The sequence below is a fragment of the Nelumbo nucifera genome, chromosome 2, assembly GCF_055504915.1.
Source record: "Nelumbo nucifera cultivar China Antique chromosome 2, China Antique-T2T, whole genome shotgun sequence".
Lineage (NCBI taxonomy): Eukaryota > Viridiplantae > Streptophyta > Magnoliopsida > Proteales > Nelumbonaceae > Nelumbo > Nelumbo nucifera.
Genome location: NC_142650.1, coordinates 66,819,559 through 66,844,094, shown reverse-complemented (window position 1 = coordinate 66,844,094; position 24,536 = coordinate 66,819,559). Strand labels below are relative to the sequence as shown.

At 38.1% G+C, this 24,536-nt stretch overlaps 1 protein-coding gene across 1 annotated transcript in view; it reads right to left on the bottom strand.

The window, feature by feature from the left end:
• The window catches only part of LOC104601402 (VAMP-like protein YKT61), a 28,962-nt gene extending 4,426 nt beyond the window's left edge, over positions 1-24,536 (bottom strand). The window contains exons 1-4 of the mRNA XM_010264705.2: positions 24,222-24,536; positions 23,708-23,805; positions 11,703-11,807; positions 11,475-11,540 (exon numbers count right to left, since the gene is read on the bottom strand). Coding sequence (XP_010263007.1) covers positions 11,475-11,540; positions 11,703-11,807; positions 23,708-23,805; positions 24,222-24,414 — 462 coding nt within the window. The 5' untranslated portion in view covers positions 24,415-24,536. The remainder of the gene's footprint in view (positions 1-11,474; positions 11,541-11,702; positions 11,808-23,707; positions 23,806-24,221) is intronic.

Here is a 24,536-nt window from a genome sequence, read left to right as displayed (position 1 = left end):
TTGTTGGACAGTATGAGAGGAAAGGAAACATATGGCTTCCTTTGCTGGGTGAAACCGATGGCTTTATTTGAAGATATTCCTACAACGGATTTGCTATATAACTGGAAGGAAGTGGCATCCTCAGCCCCTAGTAAAAATGTTCCCCATCCTTTGTGGCATCCTCAGCCCCTAGTAAAAGTATTGGAGGAGTTTTTAAGAATGAGGAAGCTCAGGTTATTGCTATATTTTCAGGCCAAATTGGGGAAGGGGAACTCACTCAAGCTAAAATTATGGCTGTTTTAAAAGGTGCAAAAAGGGATAAGTAGCTAAACATTAATAGATTGGTCATTGAAGGAGATTCAAAATTGGTAATAGGTAGGTAGGCTAGAAAAGGAGGATGATGGCATGTGGAGTTACATTAGTAGTCGTACAAGACTACAAATATCTCTTAGGTTTTGAACAGAAAATAAAGAAAGGAAAAGAGAAGAGGAGAAGAAAAAGAAGAGAGATGAAGAGGGAGAACTCATGGAGAGGTTTTAGAAAGAAGAGAGTGGTTGGTGTTGCTGAAACAGCCGCCCCACTCCTTAATTTATATACATAGTTTCCTAATTGTAAAATAACTCAATGCTTACATGGCAAGATAAGATAAGATTAAAATTAAAACTAATCCAAGATAAGATAGAATAAAAAGAAACTAATCCTACTAGGAAAGCTGATTAAATCTAAGTACATCCAAGGTGTCACACATATACTAATGTGGGGTCCACAGTTTCCTATACTCCCCCTCAAGTTGGGAGTAGATATTTGTCATTCCCAACTTGCATAGGTCTTCTTCTAATTTCTTTCTTGAGACAACCTTGGTGAGAAGGCCTGCAAGCTGGCATGTCAGAGGCAATGTAGGGAAGGCATACTTCTTGAGATGTAACCCTTTCTCTGATAAAATGCCGATCCACTTCAATATGCTTAGTTCTGTCGTGTTGTACTGGATTATGTGCTATATTAATGGCAGCTTGATTATTACAGTACAACATTAGGGGTTTCTCATAAACAATACCCAATTCCTCAAGTAATGATCTCAACCATAGAATCTCAGCCACACCATTTGCCATGGATCTATATTCAGCTTTAGCACTGGAACGAGGAACAACACTTTGTTTCTTACTCTTCCAAGAGACCAAATTACCTCCTACAAAGGCGCAATATCCAGAGGTAGATCTTCGATCATCAACACACCCAGCCCAATCAGCATCTGTGTAGACTTCTATCTTCATGTGGCCATTTTTCTTGAACAAAAAGCCTCTGCTTGGAAACCTCTTCAAATATGCTAATATCCTTTCAACCGCAAGGAGGTGAGTAGTTCTAGGAGAGTGCATATACTGACTAACTACATTGACTGCATAACTAATGTCAGGTCGTGTGAGGCAAAGATAGAGAAGTTTTCCAAATAACTGCTAGAACATAGCTTTATCTTCAATAGGCTCTCCACCTTCTACACTAATCCTGTGATTCTGCTCAATAGGTGTGCCTGCAGGCTTAACTCCCAACTTTCTTGTTTCTTCTAGCAAATCAAGGACATACTTTCGTTGAGAGACAAAAATCCCATGCTTGGATCTAGCTACCTCAATGCCCAAGAAGTATCGTAATTCCCCCAAATCTTTTACTTCAAATTCTTGATGGAGGAGTTGCTTAAGAGACTCAGTTTCACTAGTATCACTCCCCGTTACTACAATATCATCCACATACATAGCAAGCAAGGTTACGGAAGAATCCATTCTCTTAATAAACAAGGTGTGGTTTAACTGGGTCTCCACATATCTGAACCTATCAAGGGCTCGTCTGAATCTGTCAAACCAAGCTCTAGGGACTGTTTTAGTCCATATAAAGCTTTGTTCAATCGACAAACCTTTCCTGTCTCCGTGCTATACTATCCTGGAGGCAACAACATGTAAACTTCTTCCTGCAAATCTCCATTGAGAAAGGCATTTTTGACATCCATCTGATACAATGGCCAAGAGTAATTAGCTACAAGAGATAATAGGACTCTGATAGTGGTCATCTTTGCTACTAGTGCAAAAGTCTCTAAGTAGTCAATACCATATGTCTGAGTGAATCCTTTTGCAACTAATCGGGCTTTATACCTTTCAATAGAACCATCAGCATTATGTTTCACAGTGAATACCCATACATCCAACTGGTTTCTTTCCTTTGGGCTGATCAACTATCTCCCAGGAATTGTTTCTGACGAGGGCATCCATTTCTACTTTTATTGCATCTTTCCATTCTGGTATCTCCAATGCTTCCTGTATTGTTCTAGGAATGGGAATATCAACAATGGATGCGAAAAAAGACTCGTAGGAGGGAGACAAATGACCATAGGATAAAAACTAAGAAATGCAATGAGCTATGGTGCAACAGTGTTTGCCTTTTCGGACTGCTAAGGGGAGATCAAGGTCACCAAATGAAGGTGAAGGTTCCATGGTTGGATGTCTCTCAACTGTGGTACCTGGATTTGGATCTGTAGGAGGAACTGGGGCTACTGATACCTGGATCTGGATCTACAGGAGGAACTGGGGCTACTGTGGTACCTAGATCTGGTTCTACAGAGGGGACTGGGACTGGCCTGCATTGCTGATGTCCGAAATCAACCTATCTCCAACGTTTGTGATAGACTCTCACATCCTTGCACCTTTGACATCCTTCCCCATTACATCCTTCTTCACTTAATGGGATTGGTAAAGGAACTTCTGATGAGCTACTCCTACCTTCACTATTCTCTCCCTGAGGAGAAACCCTTGGATAATAGGGTTTATCCTCAAAGAAAGTGACATCCATTAAGACAAATCTTTTTCTAGAAGTGGGTTCATAACAACAATATCCCTTTTGAATTTGGGCATATCCAAGGAAAATGCATTTGGAGGCCTTAGGATCAAATTTGGAACGATGAGGGCCAAGGATTTGAACGAAGCAAGTGCACCCAAAGGTTTTGAGGGGAATGGTAAACAATTCTTTATCAGGGTATAAAAGGGTGAATGGAGTTTTCATGTCAAGAACCCGTAAGGGAATCCGGTTGATAAGATAAACTGCTATAAGAATGGCATCCCCTCAGAAACATATAAGCACATTTGAGGTAAACATAATGCCTCTGGCTACCTCCAATATGTGTCTATTCTTTCTTTCAGTAACCCCATTCTATTGTGGTGTATGTGGGCAGGTACTCTAATGGATAATCCCATGATCAAGCATGTAGGAGGCTAATGGGTTTGAAAAATATTCTTTTACATTATCATATCTAAAAATTTTAATTTTGACCCCAAATTGGGTTAAAATCATTTGATGAAAGATCCAGGTTAATGTTGGAACCTCATCTCAAGAACGTATAAGGTAAACCCAAGAAAATCGAGTATAATCATCAACAAATAATAGGAAATATCTATACCCCCCCATGGCAGTGGTATAATAGGGTCCCCAAACATCAGTACGCACGATTTCAAAAGGAATACTGATTTTGTTTTTACTTAATGAATAGGTAGTCCTGCTTGCAAGCTCACAACTTTCACATTTCAAACTTGTCATCTGAACAGATTCGAATATACTAGGAAACAAACTTTTCAAAGCCTGAAAGGATAAATGGCCCATCCTATTATGCCAAAGCATCACCTGATCAACAGACTGAGAAACAAAGGATTTCTTAGTTTCGCTATGCTCCTGATGAGCACTTCCTCCAAGTAAGTAGATTCCATTTGTCTCACTGCCAGTCCCAATCACCTTTTTTGTTTCCAAATCCTTAAAAACACATCAATCAGGAAAAAAAGGTTACTAAACAATTCTGTTCTTTTGTAATGCTACTAACTGAGAGCAAGTTAGTATTAAGCTTAGGAACATTCAGGACGGAGGATAGGGAAATTGCATCAGACAACTTGATGTCTCCTTTGCCAGAAATAGGAACAAGGGATCCATCAACAATGGATACTTTGCCTTTACTAGAAGATAAATGACAGGTAGAGAAAAATGATGGCAAGCCAATCATATGGTCAGATGGTCCTGAATCTATTATCCAAGAATGTTCTGTATTACCTAGAGCTGAAGCATGCTAAGCTGGGGCCCGATTACCAGATTGAGAAAATGATGAGGTTGAAGGAGCTGATGATGGTTGAGGAGATGATACTGAGTAACTGACTTCGCTTTTCAATTGTGTTAGAGCAACTCGAACAGCAGATAGGGTGTCTAGAGAAGTGCCTCTTTAGGCCGTTGAGGCTGCACTATCAGTGTTGACAGCAATATTCGCATTCCCCTTTTTGTTTCTAAGTTTTGCTGGAACTAGATGTGGATGCAGCTTCCAACAAGTGTCTTTAGTGTGTTTAGGTTTTTGCAATGTTCACAAACTAGGTCCTTTTTAGCCTCTTTCTTCAAATCCCTTTCCTTTTCTCCCCAGGGCTTGGATTTAACTACTACCAGGGCAGATTCGAAAGGTTGTTGTTGTAACATAACCTTTCTCCTAGTTTCTTCACTTTGCACTAGGGAATAGGCTTGAGACAGAGTCACACTTTCTCTTGTCAATAGTTGTCGTCTTACAATATCATACTCAGAATTTAGGCCAGCTAGGAACTCAAATACTCTATTAGTTTCAACTTGCTTTCTATAAGTCTGTGCATCTTTCTAACTCTCCCATTCAATTGTCTCAAGGTGGTCAATCTCATGCCACAGAGATTTTAGGGTTGAAAAATAAACTGAGACCTGTTTCTCTCCTTGTTTGAGATTTTTAACCTCACATTTCAGCTCATAAGCCCTAGCAACATTAAGGGGTTGAGAGTAGGTTTTTTCACAACATCCCATATTTCTTTAGTTATTTTTGCCCATAAGTAATTTTGGCTGATGTGTGGCTGCATGGAGTTGCACAGCCATGTCATCACCAAATAATTTTCCTGAATCCACTTAGCATAAGTCGGATCCTCCTTAGTTGGTTCCTTCACATCTCCCAACAAATAGTTCTGCTTTCCTCTTCCCCCAATGGCCATCATGACTGATTGGGCCCACTCTAAGTAGTTTGAACCATCAAACTTTACAGTTGTAATCTGTAAGGTATTTTCAGTCATGCCACCTGAACCATTCCCAAAAACACCCTCTCCTTGGCTCTTAAACTCCATTCTTAGAAGTTAATTAAAGGGCACTTCCTAATTACTGTACCAATCAGCCTACTAGGTCTGTAACTAGTAGTGGGACTAGATGAAGAATTCTGATTCAGTAAAAGAAACCTCTCTAATTACTGTAACAGTCAACCTACTGGGTCTTGAGACTGATAACAGTAAAAAAAAAAACTGATTCAGCTGTAACGGTCCTGTTGAAACAGCTCTACTGGGTCTTCCAGAGAGTAAAGAATAACTTTAAATCGAGGGAGACAAATCTGATTACCTCCCTGAAATAATAGCAGTCCTGAATCTCAAGGGTTTTCTCTTAAACCCCAAAAGAAATTTAGAAAGGAGAAAATTTTCTAACCGTACCTCTTAGATCAAGTCATTCTTGCTGCCGATCTTAAGAAATATTGAAATCTCACTAAAGAATTCTGAAACACTGTTTTTTTATCAAAGAACTTCTGAAATTCTGATCGTCTCTTCTAGTCTTGAAAGGCTGATCTCGAACCAAAATTCCTCTGAAATTCTGATAGCCGCCTCCTGTCTTGATCAAAGAACTGATCTTGATCCTCTTATCTTTCTCTGATTCTTCCTGGTTATCAAGGATCGATCCAATCTTTGGACTGCTGCTGTAGATAACCTCCAAGAATCAGCTGAAGAACTGATCTTTCTATTCTTCCAGCCCTAGGAAATTCTCATGTGGTCGGCTGGATCAAACTCACATGAGAAGCCCCAGATCTGGCTCTGATACCAAGTAGTCGTACAAGACTACAAACATCTCTTAGATTTTGAACAGAAAATAAAGAAAGGAAGAGAGAAGAGAAGAGAAGAAGAAAAAGAAGAGAGATGAAGAGGGAGAACTCATGGAGAGGTTTTAGAAAGAAGAGAGCGGTTGGTGTTGTTGAAACAGCCGCCCCACTCCTTAATTTGTATACATAGTTTCCTGATTGTAAAATAACTCAATGCTTACATGGCAAGATAAGATTAGATTAAAATTAAAACTAATCATAGATAAGATAGAATAAAAAGAAACTAATCCTACTAGGAAAGCTGATTAAATCTAAGTACATCCCAGGGTGTCACACGAATAGTAATGTGGGGTCCACAGTTTCCTACAACATTAATGAAAGAATAATTGTCACGTGGATGATTCACGTTATGGAAATGAGACTGCAGTGGATCAAAAGGTGTGCCAACTCCTTTACAGTGGATGATGACATGTGGAGTTACATTAATGTAAGAAGGATTGTTAAGTGGATGACTCAGGGTATGGAAGTGAGACTGCAGCGGGTCAAAAGGTGTGTTAACTCCTTTACAGATGCACTTGCCAAACAAGGGGAGGGAAGGAATCAAATGTTATCAAATGTTTGGGCTTTGTTGTAATTTTATTGCCTTTTTGGGGAGAGCTAAGAGATTTTGCCTCCCCCCACTTCTGTACCTGTTTCTTCTTTCTTTTTCTTAATAAATTGGTTCTGTTACTTATCAAAAAACAAGTTGCCTTTCAATATTAATTATAGTTCATGCAAAGTACACATGCAATCTTCTATTGTTTGCAAATATCTACAATGCTTAGAGGGTGATTCCCATATTCACAGCACATGATTTTTTTATAGGATAAAAAGGAAATTTCATTAAACTGAAAAAAGCACGTTTCAAAATGCTAGTTGTCTAGTTGACAAACCAACTACATATCAGAAATTACACTGTAAAAGAATCAGAATTATAAGGATTCTGTTCCAAAGTGCTCCAAAAATTCTCTAACAGAACAGCCATATTCACTTGGTTGAACTATGGAAGACTGAGGACCCAAGCTGATATTGTGTTGCCCACTCCTGCAATCAAATTTTCAATATTCTTTGCCTTATCTTCAAATACCCTTCTATTTCTCTCTTTCCAGATGGTCCAGCAAACTGCAAATGGAATACAGCTCCACAGGATTTTGGGTTTCTAGCTTCCTCTGATTTTCGGCCACTTGGAAAATAGCTCTGCCGGGGCCAAGGGTTGATAAGCAATCTCTCCAAACAGATATAAGAAAATTTTCCACATAAAGTTTGATACATTACATGAGAAGAATAAATGGACAGTTTCTTCTTCCTGACTACACATATAGCAGCAATTTGCTAGCTGAAAGCCTCTGGATTTCAAGTGATCACAAGTTACAATGCTGTCATGTGCCACCAGCCAAGCAAAAGCTTCTACCCTTGGGGGCACTGGGTTGCCCCATATTCCTTTTATCTTGTCTGAATCTCCACCATCTCTCAGTAAAGCCATGTAAAAGGATTTAACTGAGAATCATCCTTCTCTACAGTCTTTCCACCACAGCCCATCTGCTGTAGCTCTGGAAATATTTGCCTCTTCCAACTTTTTCCAATAAAAGAATACACTCTTCCACTTCTTGGTCCAATAAAGGTCTTCTGAACTTCAGATTCCAAATCACTATCTCTCCCCTCCACTCATAGCACTTCTCAATAGACACCTCTTGGTCTGTCAGATTGTAGAGTCTAGGACACACCTCACAAAGTTTTCCCACCCCCAGCCATCTCTGCCCTCCACTCATAGCACTGCTCAATAGACATCTGTTGGTCTGTCAGATTGTAGAGCCTAGGACACACCTCACAAAGGTTTCCCACCCCCAGCTACTCATCTTCCCAAAACCTTACCCTAAGACCTTCCCCCACTTTAAACATAACTTCTGAAATCTTGATTGAATCTCATAATTCCTTGCCACACACTCCATAGGAACTTCTTACCTCTCTTGACTCCCACCCAAACCTCACCACACCATATTTTCCAGCCACCACCCTCCTCCATAATGCCTCCCTCTCTCCCTCTTTCCCAAATCCCCATAACCATTTCACTAAAAGTGATTTGTTAATTAGTCTTACCCTTCTCAGTCCTAATCCTCCCCCCCCCCTGATCTACATACATTCTCCTACTTGACCAGGTGAAACTTTTCGTCCCCACCCCACCCCCTCCTATAGGAAGTCCCTCTGAATTTTATCAACTGCAGAAGCCACTTCTTTGGGAACTTTTAAAAAGGAAAGATAGTATGATGGTGGACTAGACAGAGCACTCTTCATGAGTGCGATTCTTCCACCCAACGACAGATACTTGGCTTTCCATCTATCTAGCCTCCTCTCCACCCTTTCTATTAAAGGCCTCCATATGTTAATTGGTGTTGTCTTTGATCCCACCGGTAGCCCAAAATATGTGAAGGTAGCTCCCCTACCTTAAATTCCAGCACCTCTGCTAACTGTCTCACTTCCTCGACACTTGTGTCCCCAACTCCCATCAGTGAACTCTTTTCAAAATTCACCTTTAGACCAGTTAGCATCTCGAAGTTGACTAAAATAGCTCTAAGGTTCAGAACTTGATTTGCTGAAGCATCTAGGAAAATTAGTGTATCATCAGCATATTGTAGGTGAGAGATACACGGGCCTTCATTTCCAACTTTGAAGCCTTCTATTCACCCCCTCTGCACACCTTTTCTTCATGATCAGGTTTGGTGCTTCCAAGACTAAGACAAACAATAGAGGGGAAAGAGGGTCCCCTTGCCTCAGCCCTCTAGATGCTTGGAAAAATTCTGATGATACTCCATTGATTAACAAAGAGAAGGAGGCTGATGAAATGGACCCATATACCCAGCCCCTCCAAACCTCCCCAAACCCCATCAACCTTTTTACAAACCAAACCTGGTCTTCCACTTCTTAACCTTGAATCTATACATTCACTAACCACCAACACCCCATCCAGGATTTGTCTTCCTTGACTTCCTTCTACAAACACCATCTGTGTCTCCGCTATCACCTACTGAACCACTCTCCTCAGCCTTCCTGCCAACACGTTTGCCAAAAGCTTGTAAGGGCTGTGCTTATCAGATTAATTGGTATGAAGTCTTTTATGTTCACTGCCCCACTTTTCTTCTATATTAGTGAGATGAAAGTAGCATTTTCCCTCCTATCTAGAGTTCTGAATTCCAAAAACTCCTTGAACATCTGCATAAAGTCCTCTTGTAAGAAATACCAGCAGCTTTTAATGAAATTAAAGTTAAAACCATCAGGCCCTAGTGCTTCGTCACCATTGATTTTTTTCAAAACCTCCTTTACCTCTCCAACTTCAAGATCCCATTCTAGCCAAACTACTTCACTGTTACTTAACCTATTTGGTTCCAATTCTCCCAGAGACGCCCAGCTCCAATCTCTCCCCGTGTACAGCTGCTTGTAATGAGAAACCACTTCATCTTGAATCCCCCCCATGTGTCTATCACCTCCTCCTCCACTTGGATCCTTGTGATCAGATTTCTCCTTCTCCCATTTGCAAAAGCATGGAAGAAAGAGGTATTCTTGTCTCCCTCTTTCAGCCATATGGCCCTAGATTTTTGTCTCCACCTGACTTCCTCCCTCAACATTAGGTCCTCTAGCTCGGAATCCAACACCACCATCTCATTTTGTGTCTCTCTCTTGAATTCTCCTTCCTTTCTTACCCTTTCTAACCTGGCCAGCTTCTCCTAAATCTCTTTTTCTCTACCCTCTTCCCCTCCAAATGCTTCTTTCCTTCTCCCCCTCAACTCTTGCTTAATGGCTTGCAATTTTTTCATCACTTTTAAATCTGCTGGTCTTTCCACTTACTTTCTACCCATTCCACTAAGTTTGGTTGGAGTAGCCATACATTCTTGAATCTGAAAGATTCAAGGCTTATAACAGCAGCAAACTTTCGCAGAAGGATTGCTTTATGGTCTGATAACTGTATTGTCATTGGTTCTTCGACCACTTCCCCTACATAGTCTGAATCTCCTGAAAACAAGAATCTGTCCAGCCTTCTGAGGATGGCTGGAATTTGGCCATTCGACCAGGTAAACTTCCCACCTACCATTGGTGGATCTATCAACTCATTACTAGTTATAAAATCTTCAAACCTCCTCATGCCTACAGAAACTCTTCTATCCCTCCCCCCCCCCCCCCATTTCATTTCTTCTTCTTAGTACATTGAAATCCCCACCCACACACCAATGTCCATCCCACTTCTGTCTCAACCCTCATAGTTCCTCCCAAAACTCCTCCCTCTCCCCCTCCTCATTTAGCCCACAAACGTTTGTTAAACCCCATCTCCAATCACCATTTACTTCTTGTAAGCACACGGAGACTGAGAACACTCCAATGTTCTCCTCAACCTTTTTGAAGACCCCTGGATTCCATATAATTACAGCTCCCCCTGACAGCCCCAAAGCTTTAAGCTCCACCCAGTCTCCTTCCTCTTCACCCCAAATTTCATTTTATAAACAACAAGCAGTTGCTCAGAGAAGTTTTAGGTCAGGCCCACACTTTCTGAGTTAGGGGTTGTTGCATTCATGTCATATGGTGATGATAACTGAGTTGATCATCATCATCATCTAAGCCTTGTCCCAAGTCCCAACTATATCGGGTTGGCTACATGAATTCTATTTCACCATACTGTTCTGTTCAGTGTCATATCCAATATGGGTGCTTAAATCATTTCTTATTACTTCCACCCAAGTCTTTTTCCAGCCTGCCCCTAGCTTTTCCAGCCCCTTCAACTTGTAATAAATCACTTTTTCTAACAGGGGTTGTAGATGGTCATCTATGCATGCGACCAAACCATTTCAATCTACTTTCTCTCATTTTATCACTTATTGGAGATACTCTTAGGTTCTTTTGTATGACTTCATTTCTAACTCTGTCCTTTCTAATTTTGTTAAAATTTTGTAACGAAAAACATGTAGATTAGATGTACTGATAAAAAATATCAATTTTAGATGTAAAAATTAACTAAATAATTTATTTAGCACACCAATAGATTTGTAGCTTGATGGTATATTGTCTTGGCTTTCAAAGGGATAACATAGATTCAAAACTTCATGTTGGGTTTTTGTTACTAAAAAAAATCCACATTTGATTTGTTAGAGTTCAGACAGTTTACTAAAAATGACCAGATTTTACCATACCACCTGGGTCAAAAGCAATTTATCCAACTATTCAGAAATACAAAAACTATGGTTTCCAGAACCCAGAAAACCTTTTGGGTTGCATTCCTAACAGAGATCACTATCCAATCCAATCTTGATCTGACAATATTGGTACTAAATACAACCTATAGTAGTGGGTAGAACTAGGTCAGATGGTCAATCTGACAAGATTGGAAAGCCCCAAGATACTGATGGGGATTATCTTCTAGTTCGGATTTTTAAAAATTCAGGCAAACTGTTCTCAAACAAATAATGAAAAATATATGAAAATAGTTGTATGCATATCAATATGTGAAAAAAAGCTTATAAGGCATACTTGGTAATAAAATGATGAAACAGATTTGGCATATTGTTTACCATCAAATCCATAATTAAAAACTCACAAGAATGATCTTAGTTTCATCCAACTCCCTCTGGATTTTCAGCAATTTATCAGCTTCTGCAGGGTCCTGAAGAAAATAATAAAACACATCCAGGTTATTTTCAGTGAAAAACTTCAAAATCATATGGTACATAAGCTTCACCCACAACAGAGTAGAATGTTAAAAGAGGAAATGGACAATGGCATTCTATCTTCTAATTTAATTATGAATCAGGATGCAGAGGGGTACCTGAAATTTGGTTAGAGCTTCATTCAAATAGGACCATGGTTGGGTGGAATCTGACTGTACAGTCCTCCAAGATTCTCCAAAGTTCTTCTGGTATTCATCCACTACCTGGGTACCATTAATTTTAGTTTAATTCTTTATTTACCCTTCCAAGCAAAGAAGCAGATATTAAATTTTATGCACCATCTCATATCAGCACCTTAGGAAGAATATACACTTTACATGTACCAACTCTTTAAGCACAAGGTATCATGAAAAATTGACAGACTCATAGTAAGTCAGTAGGCTACAATAAATCACCTCTTAAGTTATGCAAAAATGATATCCTCAATACAATGAAGTGATAAGAAGCATAGGTAAAGTCCTACTAAAATAGAATAGAACCCACCCAGCCAATTCATGAGATTTAGCCTTCAAATTTATCCCAATGAAAACAAGACAAAAGACAGAAAATTCAAAACTACATGCATTACATGCATTTGAGAGGATGTAAATGTTCAAGTGGGATCTCAGGGGCAATTTACAGTTAGAAACTTGATATTAGAGCTGGAAACAGGCTTCCATTGCTTCAAAGCTTTTGGGGCTCTCTAGCTCCATTCAACGGGGGCTTCTTCTTTTGAAGGTTGATACAGTGATTTATTATATATCACCTTGCATGGTGGCAGAAGAATAAAAATGGTTGCCCTATGTTAAGGGATGTAAAGAAAATAGTTATCACCTACTCATTCATTGCAGGACTGCATATTATAGAATAATTTCTTTTTGGATATGTAGGATCCCACCCTCAAACACAGGAGATCTTGGTAGTATGGCAAGTTACTTCTATCACATCCTTCTGTATGTCTTCCATCACTTGAAGAACTAGATATATTGTGAAATAGAAGGCATTGGTTGAGAGTGTAGAAAGTCAGATTTGAAATCAAAATGGTAGGTGGTCCCAGTTGCTAAGGCTCAGTTTGGGAGGAGTACAAATACAAATATTTACAGTGCAAAACCTTGTTTATTGTATTTGTAAACCTTGTTTTGCACAGTACATATTTGTATTTGTAGTCTTCCCAAACTGAGCCTAAAGAAATATTTCCATGTCTCAGTCTCAAACCATGACAAAAACAGGCCAGCCACAATCTGTTTTCTTTTTCTTCTTAATTGTTCACTTCAGTGCCATCAATATGGCAACTAATGATGAAGTTTAGCATCTCCTCTCCTTATTAAGAACAATAATTTTCCACTCCTCTGAAGAGACCTAAACATTGCAAGGCTTGGCCATCAGGAAAATCAAAGTGACCAATGGCTAGAAATGTTAATATGCTGTGTGAGTCATAGAAGCACCATTGAGAAAGCAGATAATTGGCTTATCAAAAGGAAAAACAGAATGAAGACAATTAGAAAATTGAAGTGCTAAGAGACCCTTCTTTTGCACAATGAAGGCAAATTTAATCTTCTCCTTGCAATGTAAAGTTGTAAACACCAATCATCAAAAGGAACAGCTCCAAAGGTTGCCAGCCAATATCAGAGTCAAGCATCTCCAACGAAAACCAAACTTCATGAGAGCAAATGAGCAAAGTATATGGCTATTTCTGCCTTGGCTTCTTTGTGCAAAACTTTAACAGCTCAAGATCTAGCAGACTAGTAGTTGCAAAAGACGGCTGAAGTTGAACTCACAAAACATAATAGATAACACAGATGAACATGTATAGAAAACTTCTCTATGATTTTAGTACGCAAAACTAAGCAAACAACCCCAAATAAATTTACCAATGTAGAAAAGATACCATTCCTGCTCATACCTCTTCCATTGAATCCTTTATCAAACTCCTCAAACATGAGCAAAACCAAGGAGTGCATCTCAAATGACATCTGCAATAAATTTAACCTTGGAAGTTCCTATGGATATGAAAATCGAATGGCTGGATGCAGTACCAGATATGATATTTACACTATTGAAGTATCTGACATGATATGGCACCTTTGTACATGCATCCAGTTATCATAGGGAAGTTCCCAATATAGAATTCGCATTGTTCATGTCTCACAAAATTCAAAGGACTCATCTCTTTTGGGTTTTTTTTTTTGATAAACGACTCTTCTCTTTTGTTTCTCATACTAAGTCCAACAATAACATTCAGAAACACCATATCATTAATCCACCAATATTAAGACTACAAGAGCAATAGTCTTTCCTCCTTCAGGCCATTCTATATAAGCATCTTTCTTTTCCTTTATTTTGCTTCTTTAAATTAGTGATAATTCTGTATAAGCCTATGGACTGGGTTTAGATTGCTCCCCATATTGTGGTCTCATTTTATAGTCCTGTTAAAACACCATATAATCCCCCACAAGAAACTTATTCAAGTTGCATCCTCTTGGCAAGTTTGACACGTTATGGTAAGAGGGAGGACATATTAAAGGACCTGCTCTATTTTTACTATTTGCAGCTTATGGAAAGAGTGCAGCTAAGTATCACTCAGAGGAGAAATAGCCATTGGAATCGGTAATCTGCAAAATGAGCAAAATAGAGAGCTAATTGGTTTTCTAGAGTTTCCACTATAGAATATTGCTAGAGTTTCGATTTTTATCACTTCAGGAAACAGATGCTGCTTCTTATGCTTGACTTTCTATTCTGAGTGGTCTATAAATAGCCATTGGGGCTTCTATGCTTGACTTTCTACTGATCTATGAAGAGTTGGACATGTATGTACTGCACATGGTGTTATCAAAGTGTCAACTAGTCAATCAACTAGCCAGTTGAGAACCATATTGACTGCATCACTAACTAGTCAATGAATAACCATGATGCAACCACCGAGGAAGACCTATCAACTAAGTCAACTAATAGCCAGTTTGCCAAGTTGACCACAAACTTATTTTAAAGTTTTCTTTCATCATGCATCATCAAACATGATTGGGTACAATATATAAAATTGAAACAAGAAATAAAATAAAAGAGAAATAGTGAAGGATTTCTTTTAGGCCTTCCTCCAATTGGTAGTATTATGGTAGACAGCTGCCATAAACTATAGGACCACATTAGATGGTCAATGTTGTTTTTGATCTCAGACCATCCAACTTTCCTTTTTATATTTGCAAAGCAGAGGCTTCCATGTGGTCCCACCTATCTGAAGTATTGCATACTTCCAGTCTTTATTAACTAATATCTGATATTGTACCATTCTATCAAATTTAGACATATCACTTTGTGCCACATTGACAACACTGAATGTGTGTTGTTTTCTATCATTAACCATGAAAAGATACACACAGGAAGTCATTGCCTTATTTTTCATTTGGCAACATGTAAGCTCATAATGCATTGCTGGTCCTAGCTATCAGGGGTCTTGGGACAGGTCGACTAGATACAACCTAACATTTGGAAATTATGGTAAGTAACCACTCTCAGACTCAATCCCACATTCTCGTTCTTGTATTAACTTGTAATCACCCACTCATTTAAACAAGAAAAAGAAATGCTTCCATAGAACAATTTCCCCTAGATTCCTCATATTTAGCCAATTGATGAAGTCACTGGTATCACTCTCCTTTTTTTTCAAACAATAATCACTCTCCTTTAGTATTGCATAGATTTACAAATCATCATTAATGCCAGTTAAAATACCACATTGGTACTATGGTACCACTGCCGAATAAATACTTAAGCCAACAAGCAATAGCACCAAAATCTACGAGTAACTCTGACTGAAAATATGGGGAACCATTTGAAGAGAACAATTCTATTGGGATAAACCACCCATGCCTATATTCAGAGTAAGGGAAACCCTAAAAGGTTGCCCAGATTCCTAATGGGAGCACAGCCATGAAGGGACCGGACCAAAAAGAAGGGGTGGTCTCCCAAGCATAGCTCTTTTTTATAGTAAATATAAAATAAATTTATTAAAGGGAAAAATCCAGGTGTATACAAACTCAACTGATAAGGCATCACCGAGAGAAATCATGCTATCCACTTCACTCCACTTACTAACAACACCCTAATACCCAGTTACCCACAACCAAAAATAAGTGACCTATCTTTCCTATGACCTAAGTCCTTCCCCAATCTACCAACAGAAATTTCATAACAACACCCCAAGCTGGATTGCTCATCAACCCATCTTTTTGTCAGATAATGTTATCTTCCAATAGCACCAAGATAAATGAACAAATGCACCTAAGCACCCCTATCCTCTCTTGGTTCTCCTCTGTCTTCAGCTGGTGATGATTTTTTTTATATTTTATTTAAAAAGAGAAGGGATTACATCGAGATTTATAATACAATCCATCCCAATAGGGACGCAAGGTGCGATCCCAACCTACAACAACCTAAATTACAACTGAGCCAAAAAGAGTTCAGACTTATGCACCTCCCAAAGGAAGTCTCTCATCAACTTTTCTAATTTTTGAACTTCCTTCCTAGGAATCCTAAAAACCGACAAGTAGTAGACTGGCAAATTTGCTAGAGTGGACTTTAACAAAGTAATTCTACCTCCTAAAGAAATATAATTTCTCTTCCAAGCTGCCAATCTCTTGGTACACCTCTCCACTGCTGGGTTCCAGAACCTAGTTTCTATTGGATTATCTCCTAAAGGCAAACCAAGATACTTCAAAGGCCAGCACTCAATAGCACAACCTAGAGACTATACTACTGCATTCAGTTCCTTCTACCTCAAGTTTATCCCCACCGACGGCCCTTCTCAAAATTAATCTTCAGCTTGGAGATATATTCAAACAACTTTATCACCTCCATTAAGTGTTTTGCTTTCATAGGATCATGATCACCACCCTCACAGAAAATGATTGTATCATCCACAAATTGTGAGTCACTACCGTGTTATTCCAACCAACAGAAAATGATTCCATTGCCTGGAAAAACCCTCCTTGCTAACACTCCCAACCAATGTTTCAGATTTAGACCATCATGGACCCGGATGGTCAGGCCATTCAACCTGGAAACCAGGCAAAAGCCTAGTTCTATTTACCCTGCAACCCCTTATTTTAAGGAAAATGTGTAATTGGTCAGTAAACAATCAACCCGATCATTTGAACCGAACAACAGATTACAAGCTAATGGTAAAAACATATATTTAAATTAAATTATAGCAAAATAAAAATGAAAGTTGAACTTATGTCCCATAAAACCATTACCCAATGTCGATCACAACAATCTAGGGTCTTGGGGAGTGATATAGGACAGGGTAGGGGTCCTACTAATTTAGGATCTATGGAGTAAATGAGGATTGTGGGTGATTAGAGATGAAGAATATGAATGGAAAAGTAGAATGCTTGCTATCAGGGTAAACAGCAATGAGATAGGTCATTTAGAAGAAGAAATAGATGAAAGAGACGGGAAAAAAGAAAACTCTTCTATCATTCATCAAAAAAAAATAGAAAACTCTTCTGGCAACAACCAGAATTCACTGAACCAATCTCCATTTCTTCAAATCAACCCTCCTCTTTTTGCAATTACAATGACTCTTTTTATAGGCTTAATACATGAGCTCAGATGACCCTTTACAGACTCCAATTTGGATAGGAAACAGACCCAAAACAACTTCTAATTGTTTTAGAGTCAAGACAAATCAATAGATGACCCGTAACACTCAAATGAGGGCTCTAATTACTAAAATAACTCTGATAACACTTTCCAAATCCTATTTTGACTAACTAAATTTAAAGACACCAGAAATTATTAAAAATAGTAATTCGTGAGTTTACTAAAAATAGAAATTACAAGAATTACTATATCTAGCAAGTCCAAGAGTTACCATAAATAATAATTTCAAAATAAAAATCTAAAAAAAAAACAGAACCATGTTCTGAAGACACCAACATCTAGAAAATAAATAAATAAAATGAAACAATACCAATATCCTATAGCCCAAAAATTCTGAAGTTGGTATAGGAATTGGAAAATTGGTTTGTTTCCCCATGAATTCTTTGCTTGCTTTTTCATTTGCATCATTCTGATTCTTCCCTGGTTCAAAAAAACTTGTCCTTGTGTTTTGAAGTGGCAGAGGATCAATATTTGTTCTAAGTCACGAATTAGATATTGGGAACAAAAGGGATAAAAAAAATCAGCAACACCAAAACTTGGATCCTTATCTTCAAAAATTACCATCTGAGCATGCTGAATCTTTTCTTCGAACACATTGTGAACATCATTGGCATCTTCTTGTTAAACATCCAAATTTAGCTCTTGATCTACAATAAGCTTTTTCCCTATACCTAGTTGTCCTTTCCCATCAACATTTTCCTGAGTAGCAGTCTTTGAAGTAGGAATATCAAGAGCAATTTCGAGTTGAAACTGTTGTTGCATAGTCGGTGTAAATTGTAATAGAGGGCAGAATGGGAACAATGAACTGAGAGTTCGATGCCAAAGAAATAGGCTGATATACTCCATTAGATGTAGCATTTGAAAAAAAACATTAACCAATAATAATACCTTTTTCCAATCAAAAAAATAATAATACTCTTTTTTATCAATGCCAACAATAATAATACCCTTTTTTTAAAGTCAACTCGATCACGAAGCTGATCCTTCTCTTCTTCATAGTTATGAATCCAAATCATTAAGTTTGGCATTAACTTCTTCCATTGTAGGGTCCATCATGTTTACCTCTAAATATGGCTTTGAACCTGTTGATATGGATCTAATATCTTGGGATTTGGCTCTGATACCAAACTGATGTAGGATGGGGTAGGGATCCTATGATTTAGGATCTAGTGTTGTGGGCCCTATGGAGTGGAGGCTCACGGGTGATTAGAAATGAAGAATATGAATGGAGAAGCAAGTATAATGCTTGCTGTTGGGGTAAACAGCAATGAGATAGGTCACTTAGAAGAAGAAACAGACAAGAGAAGGGGGGATCATAAAGACACTCCAAATTGGACTAGCAAACTGACCCAAAACAACTTCTAATTGTTTGAGAACTAAGATAAATTAATAGATGACCCATAAAGACCCTCCAACGAGGACTCTAATTACTAAAACAACTCTAATAACATTTTCTTAATCATCATCACTCATGCCTTATCCCAACTATGGGGTTGGCTACATTAATCATGTTTCACCGATCTTCTCTATTTAAAATCATATCCATGGTTAAATTATTAGTTCTTAAATCACTTCTTACTACTTCTACTCATATCCTTTTTTGGTCTACCCCTAGCTCTTCTAGCCCCTTCCACTTGTAACAAATCACTTCTTCTAATTGGAGTTGTTGGTGGTCTTCTATGCATGTAACCAAACCATCTTAGCCTACTCTCTCTCTCTCTCATTTTATCACTTATTAGAGCTACCCCTAGACTTCTATGGATGGCTTCATTCCTATCCTATCCTTTCTAGTTTTCCACTCATCCATCTTAACATTCACATGTCTGCCACACCCATTTTCTGAACATGTTGTTTCTTAAATGCCCAACACTTCGCTCCATACATCATAGCTGGCCTTACAATTGTTTCATAGAATTTTCCTTCTAATCTAAGTAATATTCTCCTTATCATACAAAAGTCCAAATGCACCCCTTCATTTTGCCCAACCTGCTCTAATTCTTTGGGTGACATCTTCCTCAGTCTCTCCCTTGTTATGAATTATTGAACCAAGGTGCCAGAAATGGACACACTGAGTTATCTCTTGGTTTCCAATCCTAAGTGTAACCTGATTTACACTCCAATTATTACTAAATTTGCATGTCATAAACTCTGTTTTGATCTTATTTTAAATCCTTTTGTTTCAAACACAACTGTCCATAAGCTCAATTTTGCATTTAATCCTTCATTAATTTCATCAATTAAAATAATGTTATCCGCGTACAACACACACCATTGAACTTCTTCTTGAATATGTTTAGTCAATTCATCTGTGATCAGTGCAAATAGATAAGGGTTAAGTGCTGAACCTTGGTGAAGACTCATCATAATTGTAAAATCTTAAGTCTTTCTCACTGATGTTCTAATAGTGGTTGTTGCACCCTCATACATATCCTTAATTAGGTCTATATACCTATTTTGAACCCCTTTCTTTTCCAAGATCCACCATATTATCTCTCTAGGAAATCTATCATAAGCCTTTTCTAGAGCAATGAACACCATATGAAAATCCTTCTTCTTCTCTCTAAACTTTTCTATCAATCATCTCAAAAGAAATATAACTCCCATGGTTAATCTCCCTGACATAAAGCCAAATTGGTTCTTTAATACACTTGTTTCAAGTCGCAATCTTTGTTCAATTATTCTCTCCTAGAGTTTCATAGCGTGGCTCATGAGTTTAATCCCTCAATAGTTATTACAACTTTGTATATCACCTTTGTTCTTAAATATAGACACCCTCTTTTTCTTTTACTATCTTATTAAATACCTTAGTTAGCCATAACAAGCCTACCTTTCCACACTTCTACTGGAATCCCATCAAGTCCTAATGCTTTTCCCTTCATCTTATTAGTGCCTATTTTACTTCAGTAGGTCTAACTCTAAGAAGGTATGTATTATTTTTAACACTATTAGTATTGCTAGCTCCTCCTCCATTAGCACCCTCTCCCTATTGTTCATTTAATAGTTTTTCAAAATAGTTTTCCATCTTTATTTGATTTTCTCATCTTTTATCAAGACTCTTTGATATTCATCTTTAATGCACCTAACATGGTTTAAATCTCTGTCACTCCTTCCTCTCAACTTTTGCTAGTTTATACTTTTCTTTTTCTCCCTCTTTAGTGTGTAATTTATGGTACCTACTAACTTAATTTAAAGACACCAGAAATTACTAAAAATGGTAATCCATGAGTTTACTAAAAATTGTAATTGTGAGAATTACCATAAATAGTAAGTCCAAGAGTTACCATAAATAGTAATTTTGAAATAAAAATCTAAAAAAAAGAACCATGTCCTTAAGACACCAACAACTAGAAAATAATAAAAAAAACAAAACAATACTAATATCCTATTCCCATAACCTAAAGATTATGAAGATGGTATAAGAATTTGAAATTGGTACGTTTAACCATGAATTCTTTACTTGCTTTTGCATCTGCATCAAAGGGGTATATTGGGTACAGTCCTAACCTTTGGCATTTGTACACTAAGTGGCCACCCTCAAACTCGAGCCCATGTTCTCATGCTCAAAATTCTGAGATTTTACCATTACACAAAGTAATGGCCCCTTATCCCTAAAAGCAATAAACATTTTATCCATCAAGAGTTTGAATCTTCATTGAGTGACTAGGTCTTCCTCTTCGAGAATGATCATGAAGACTGCACAACAAGTCTTGATCAGAACATCGGCTTGTCCTTCGAGTTTAATAATGTCAAATTGGAAACAAGAAACCTTCTTTGAGTCTTCTTCTTGTGGGATTTAATGGTGACCAAAGACTTCACGACAACCAAAAACAATAAACCTTAGTTTTGTCCTTCAAGTCTTCTTCTTGTGGGCTTTAACAGCAACCAAAGACTTCATACCAAAAATAATAAACACTGGTGGCTTTAATGGCAACCAACGACTTCACGGCCGCCAAGATTTCCTCCCCTTCTCTGGTGCCATTTGAGTTAAGTTCAATTTGGGAATTAAGTTTTTTTCAAGATCAAACTAAGTAATAAAGGATTGTTTGTTTGTTTACATTGATGCTGTTTGAATTAAGTCTCTTCTCTAATACCATTCGAGTTCACAAATAGGAATTAAAGTTGTTTGATTGTTCTCTCTGATTAATGTTATTGAGAATTGATTTGTCTACTCACAATCTACTTCTGTAGTTCTATTGCTCAGCTCTCTATAAGATATCTTCTTCTCTAGTTCCTCTTCAATTATCTGTGTACTAGTTCTCACTTTCTAGATTCCAGTTACATTAAGTTTCTTCGACCCATGACATTGCTCCCAACTCTAAAAACTCAGCTACCTCCTTTATGAAACCAACCTTGCCAAATGTTTGATTCCCCTGTAAAGTTGTTCCTTCCCTTGTTTCATCCTTGCCTTCAAAGTCCCTATCCTCTATGCTTTCAATCTCTCTTTCTATTACTGTCTCCCTCAGTTTCCTACAGTCAGACCTGTCAATTGCACCGCTGTTCATTGTGCCTTCATTGCCATATCTGGGCATTCCTTAACAGTTGAGCATCTTTTCTTCCTCACCTCTGTTCTTGTTATTTTGTAATTTGTAATGACCCATATCCATTCTCTTGTATTTCCTCCTTTGATTCAATCTTTATCTACCTAAGTGTCAAATTGGCACCATCAAACACCTCTAAACTCATGCTTTATCCTTCTCAGTCCCCAAGATAATGTAGTGATCACCAACTACCATCCCTTCTTCTTTGACCTAGTAGTAGTTAGGGCAAAATGTTTTCTGGCTCTTGTATTTTTACTTCACCCTAATCTCTCTTTCTTCCTATGACTTTTAAAGTTTGTCCTTTTACCCCTGCTTCTTAAAACCTTCAACATTCAAGTCCCTTGCCCTGCCTTTAAAGGAATCTTGCTTGTATCTTCCATCTCAACCAGTGTTCCAAGACTCAGACTGAACAGTTAGACTGAAAGACCTGGGAACTAGAGGTCATTGTGATTATTTAATACCCCAGATTTCCAGATTTCTCAAAAGCGGTCAAATTTATCAAAACCCAGTGGAACCGTTGAAAACCAGCTAGGTTTCAATGGCCTTACGACCCAGTTGGTTTTCATAACCCGCTTGGGTCACTCAAACACTATAAACTTTAAAAATGTCAATAGGAAGATTTGAATTTGAGACCTCTTAGTTATGTGTGTCATATGCTATCATTAATCCATCATGTTTTTGTGTTCATTTTGGTTTTCATAACCCTGGTCACTTGTATGAGTTGTATCAAAAAACAACAACTTAACCATCTATGCACCACTTATAGATGTGATATAAATTAGAAAATCTATTATATATGTTATTTATTTGACTCGGCAGTCAAACTGTTTAACTGTGACCCGGCAAGAATTCCGGTGTGTGTGGTCCAAGTCTTATAACACTGGTCTCAACTAAAATTCTTGCCATATCCACCTTATCCGGTTATCCCACATCCTATTTCTACCATTAAACTTCAAAAATTTGCCATAACAATTACCAATTGCTGTGAAAGTTGCAGGCACCAAGCATGAAGTGGGTGCCATCTGCTAAGACTCTCATTCCCCGTTGGCTCTTTAGTGCCCCTGCTAATGGGTGTCATCTTCTAAGGCTCAACTCAATTCCAGCATGCTCTCCTGCTCTCTTAGGATGCTGGTTTCTCATGAAACATAAAGAAAAACAATATCCATTTAATTTTCACACCCCTAACAACTTTTTTTCTGATCAATAATCCCCAACAACTTTCCTTTAGCCCACTAACGTGCTGCCCAAATCTCCATAATTTCAGTGTTGGAGTTTGCTCCCACAAATCTACCCACTAGACTAGCATCCAGCAGGTTCAGCCTTTCAACATCTCTCATTGTAAAATGCTTTCTACCTTAAATAAGTTTTCTCTTTATGCAATAAACTACATATTAATAGTAACACTATGGCTAATTATTTGACATTCAATCACAATGCACCTATGCACAGAAGAATTATTTATCTGAGAGCAAGATCTATATGCCACAAATGATAATACAAAAGAAGCGCAGAGCCACATTATCCTATTCCATGTGAGCTAGAGAATTTCAGAGAAATTATCATTTAGCATGCACTCTTTCTTAAACTCCACTCTACGCAATCTCAAGCATGCACAATTTTGGCATAAGGAATTGCAGAAGTTTTTAAAAACAAAGAAAAATTAAAGCTATAGGAATGCTTATGGTTTACAGAACCAAGCATTCAAGACCCCAGGTTATATATCAATAAGTTTACAAGCTAAATTAGCAGGCACTTTGAAGATCTGAAAACCAATACAGCACACATGAATGAATGGCTAGAAGAAAGACTCACAAATGATTATATTGACATAAAAGAGAAAAATGAAGGATTTGTTCAAAAAGACAAATTTTTCTCAAAGAAAATGTCAAGGTTTTATTAGCAATGGAAGAGGAGCATGGGTTTACCTTGTTAAGAACAGAGAACGCACTGCGCACGGGATAGTGGTCATCCATAAAACCCACTGCACAGAGACCATTCCTGTTGTATGCATGCACCTTGTATTCTAAAAACACAAACACATAGAAAGAATATAATTTCTCAGAACAGTTTCCACCCTCCAAATCTTCCCTACTAGAAAATACAAATTGCGCCAAAAAAAGCGCAACAAATATCAATTGTCCAGCGTACAGGTCAAAAAACCTAACGCTAGATTTCGATTTTGCAATAACCAACTCGGTTTTCTTGGCATAGAAAAACATTCATGAACAGAACAATAACAATATTTAAAAAAGCTCAATTTATGCTTTCGCAAATATAAGCAAGGCAAAAGAAATCAATACATTCAATTTTCCGCCTTCAGGAAACCTTTTTCTCAACATCCAACAGGTCATCCATAGAAGATGCAATTAGACAAAAACTGAGATTAAAATCTAAAAACAGAAAACAAAAACGGAAATGACCGATAAGATAAAAGGGGACCTTCGTGCTGAACAGATTGGCGTTGGCCCGGCGGGGTACGTTTGGCGACGGTGCGACCGACAAAGACGATGAATTCTTTGACTGACGACCTCTGAAAGTACCCGAACTGGCTGACGTCAGAGGCATTGGCGAGGATAACCGGATCTGATTCTTCAGAGCTGCATTTCAGAACCAGAAGAGACGTGATCTTCATTTTTCTTCCCTACAAATCGGAATTCGTTCGTGGTTCCTCCAAAACTGGAAAAAGCTTCTCCGGTCGTTTCTTGATCGCTTCGCGGGTCGCTGAGCAGCCGAAAAAGGAAACAATTGGAAGCC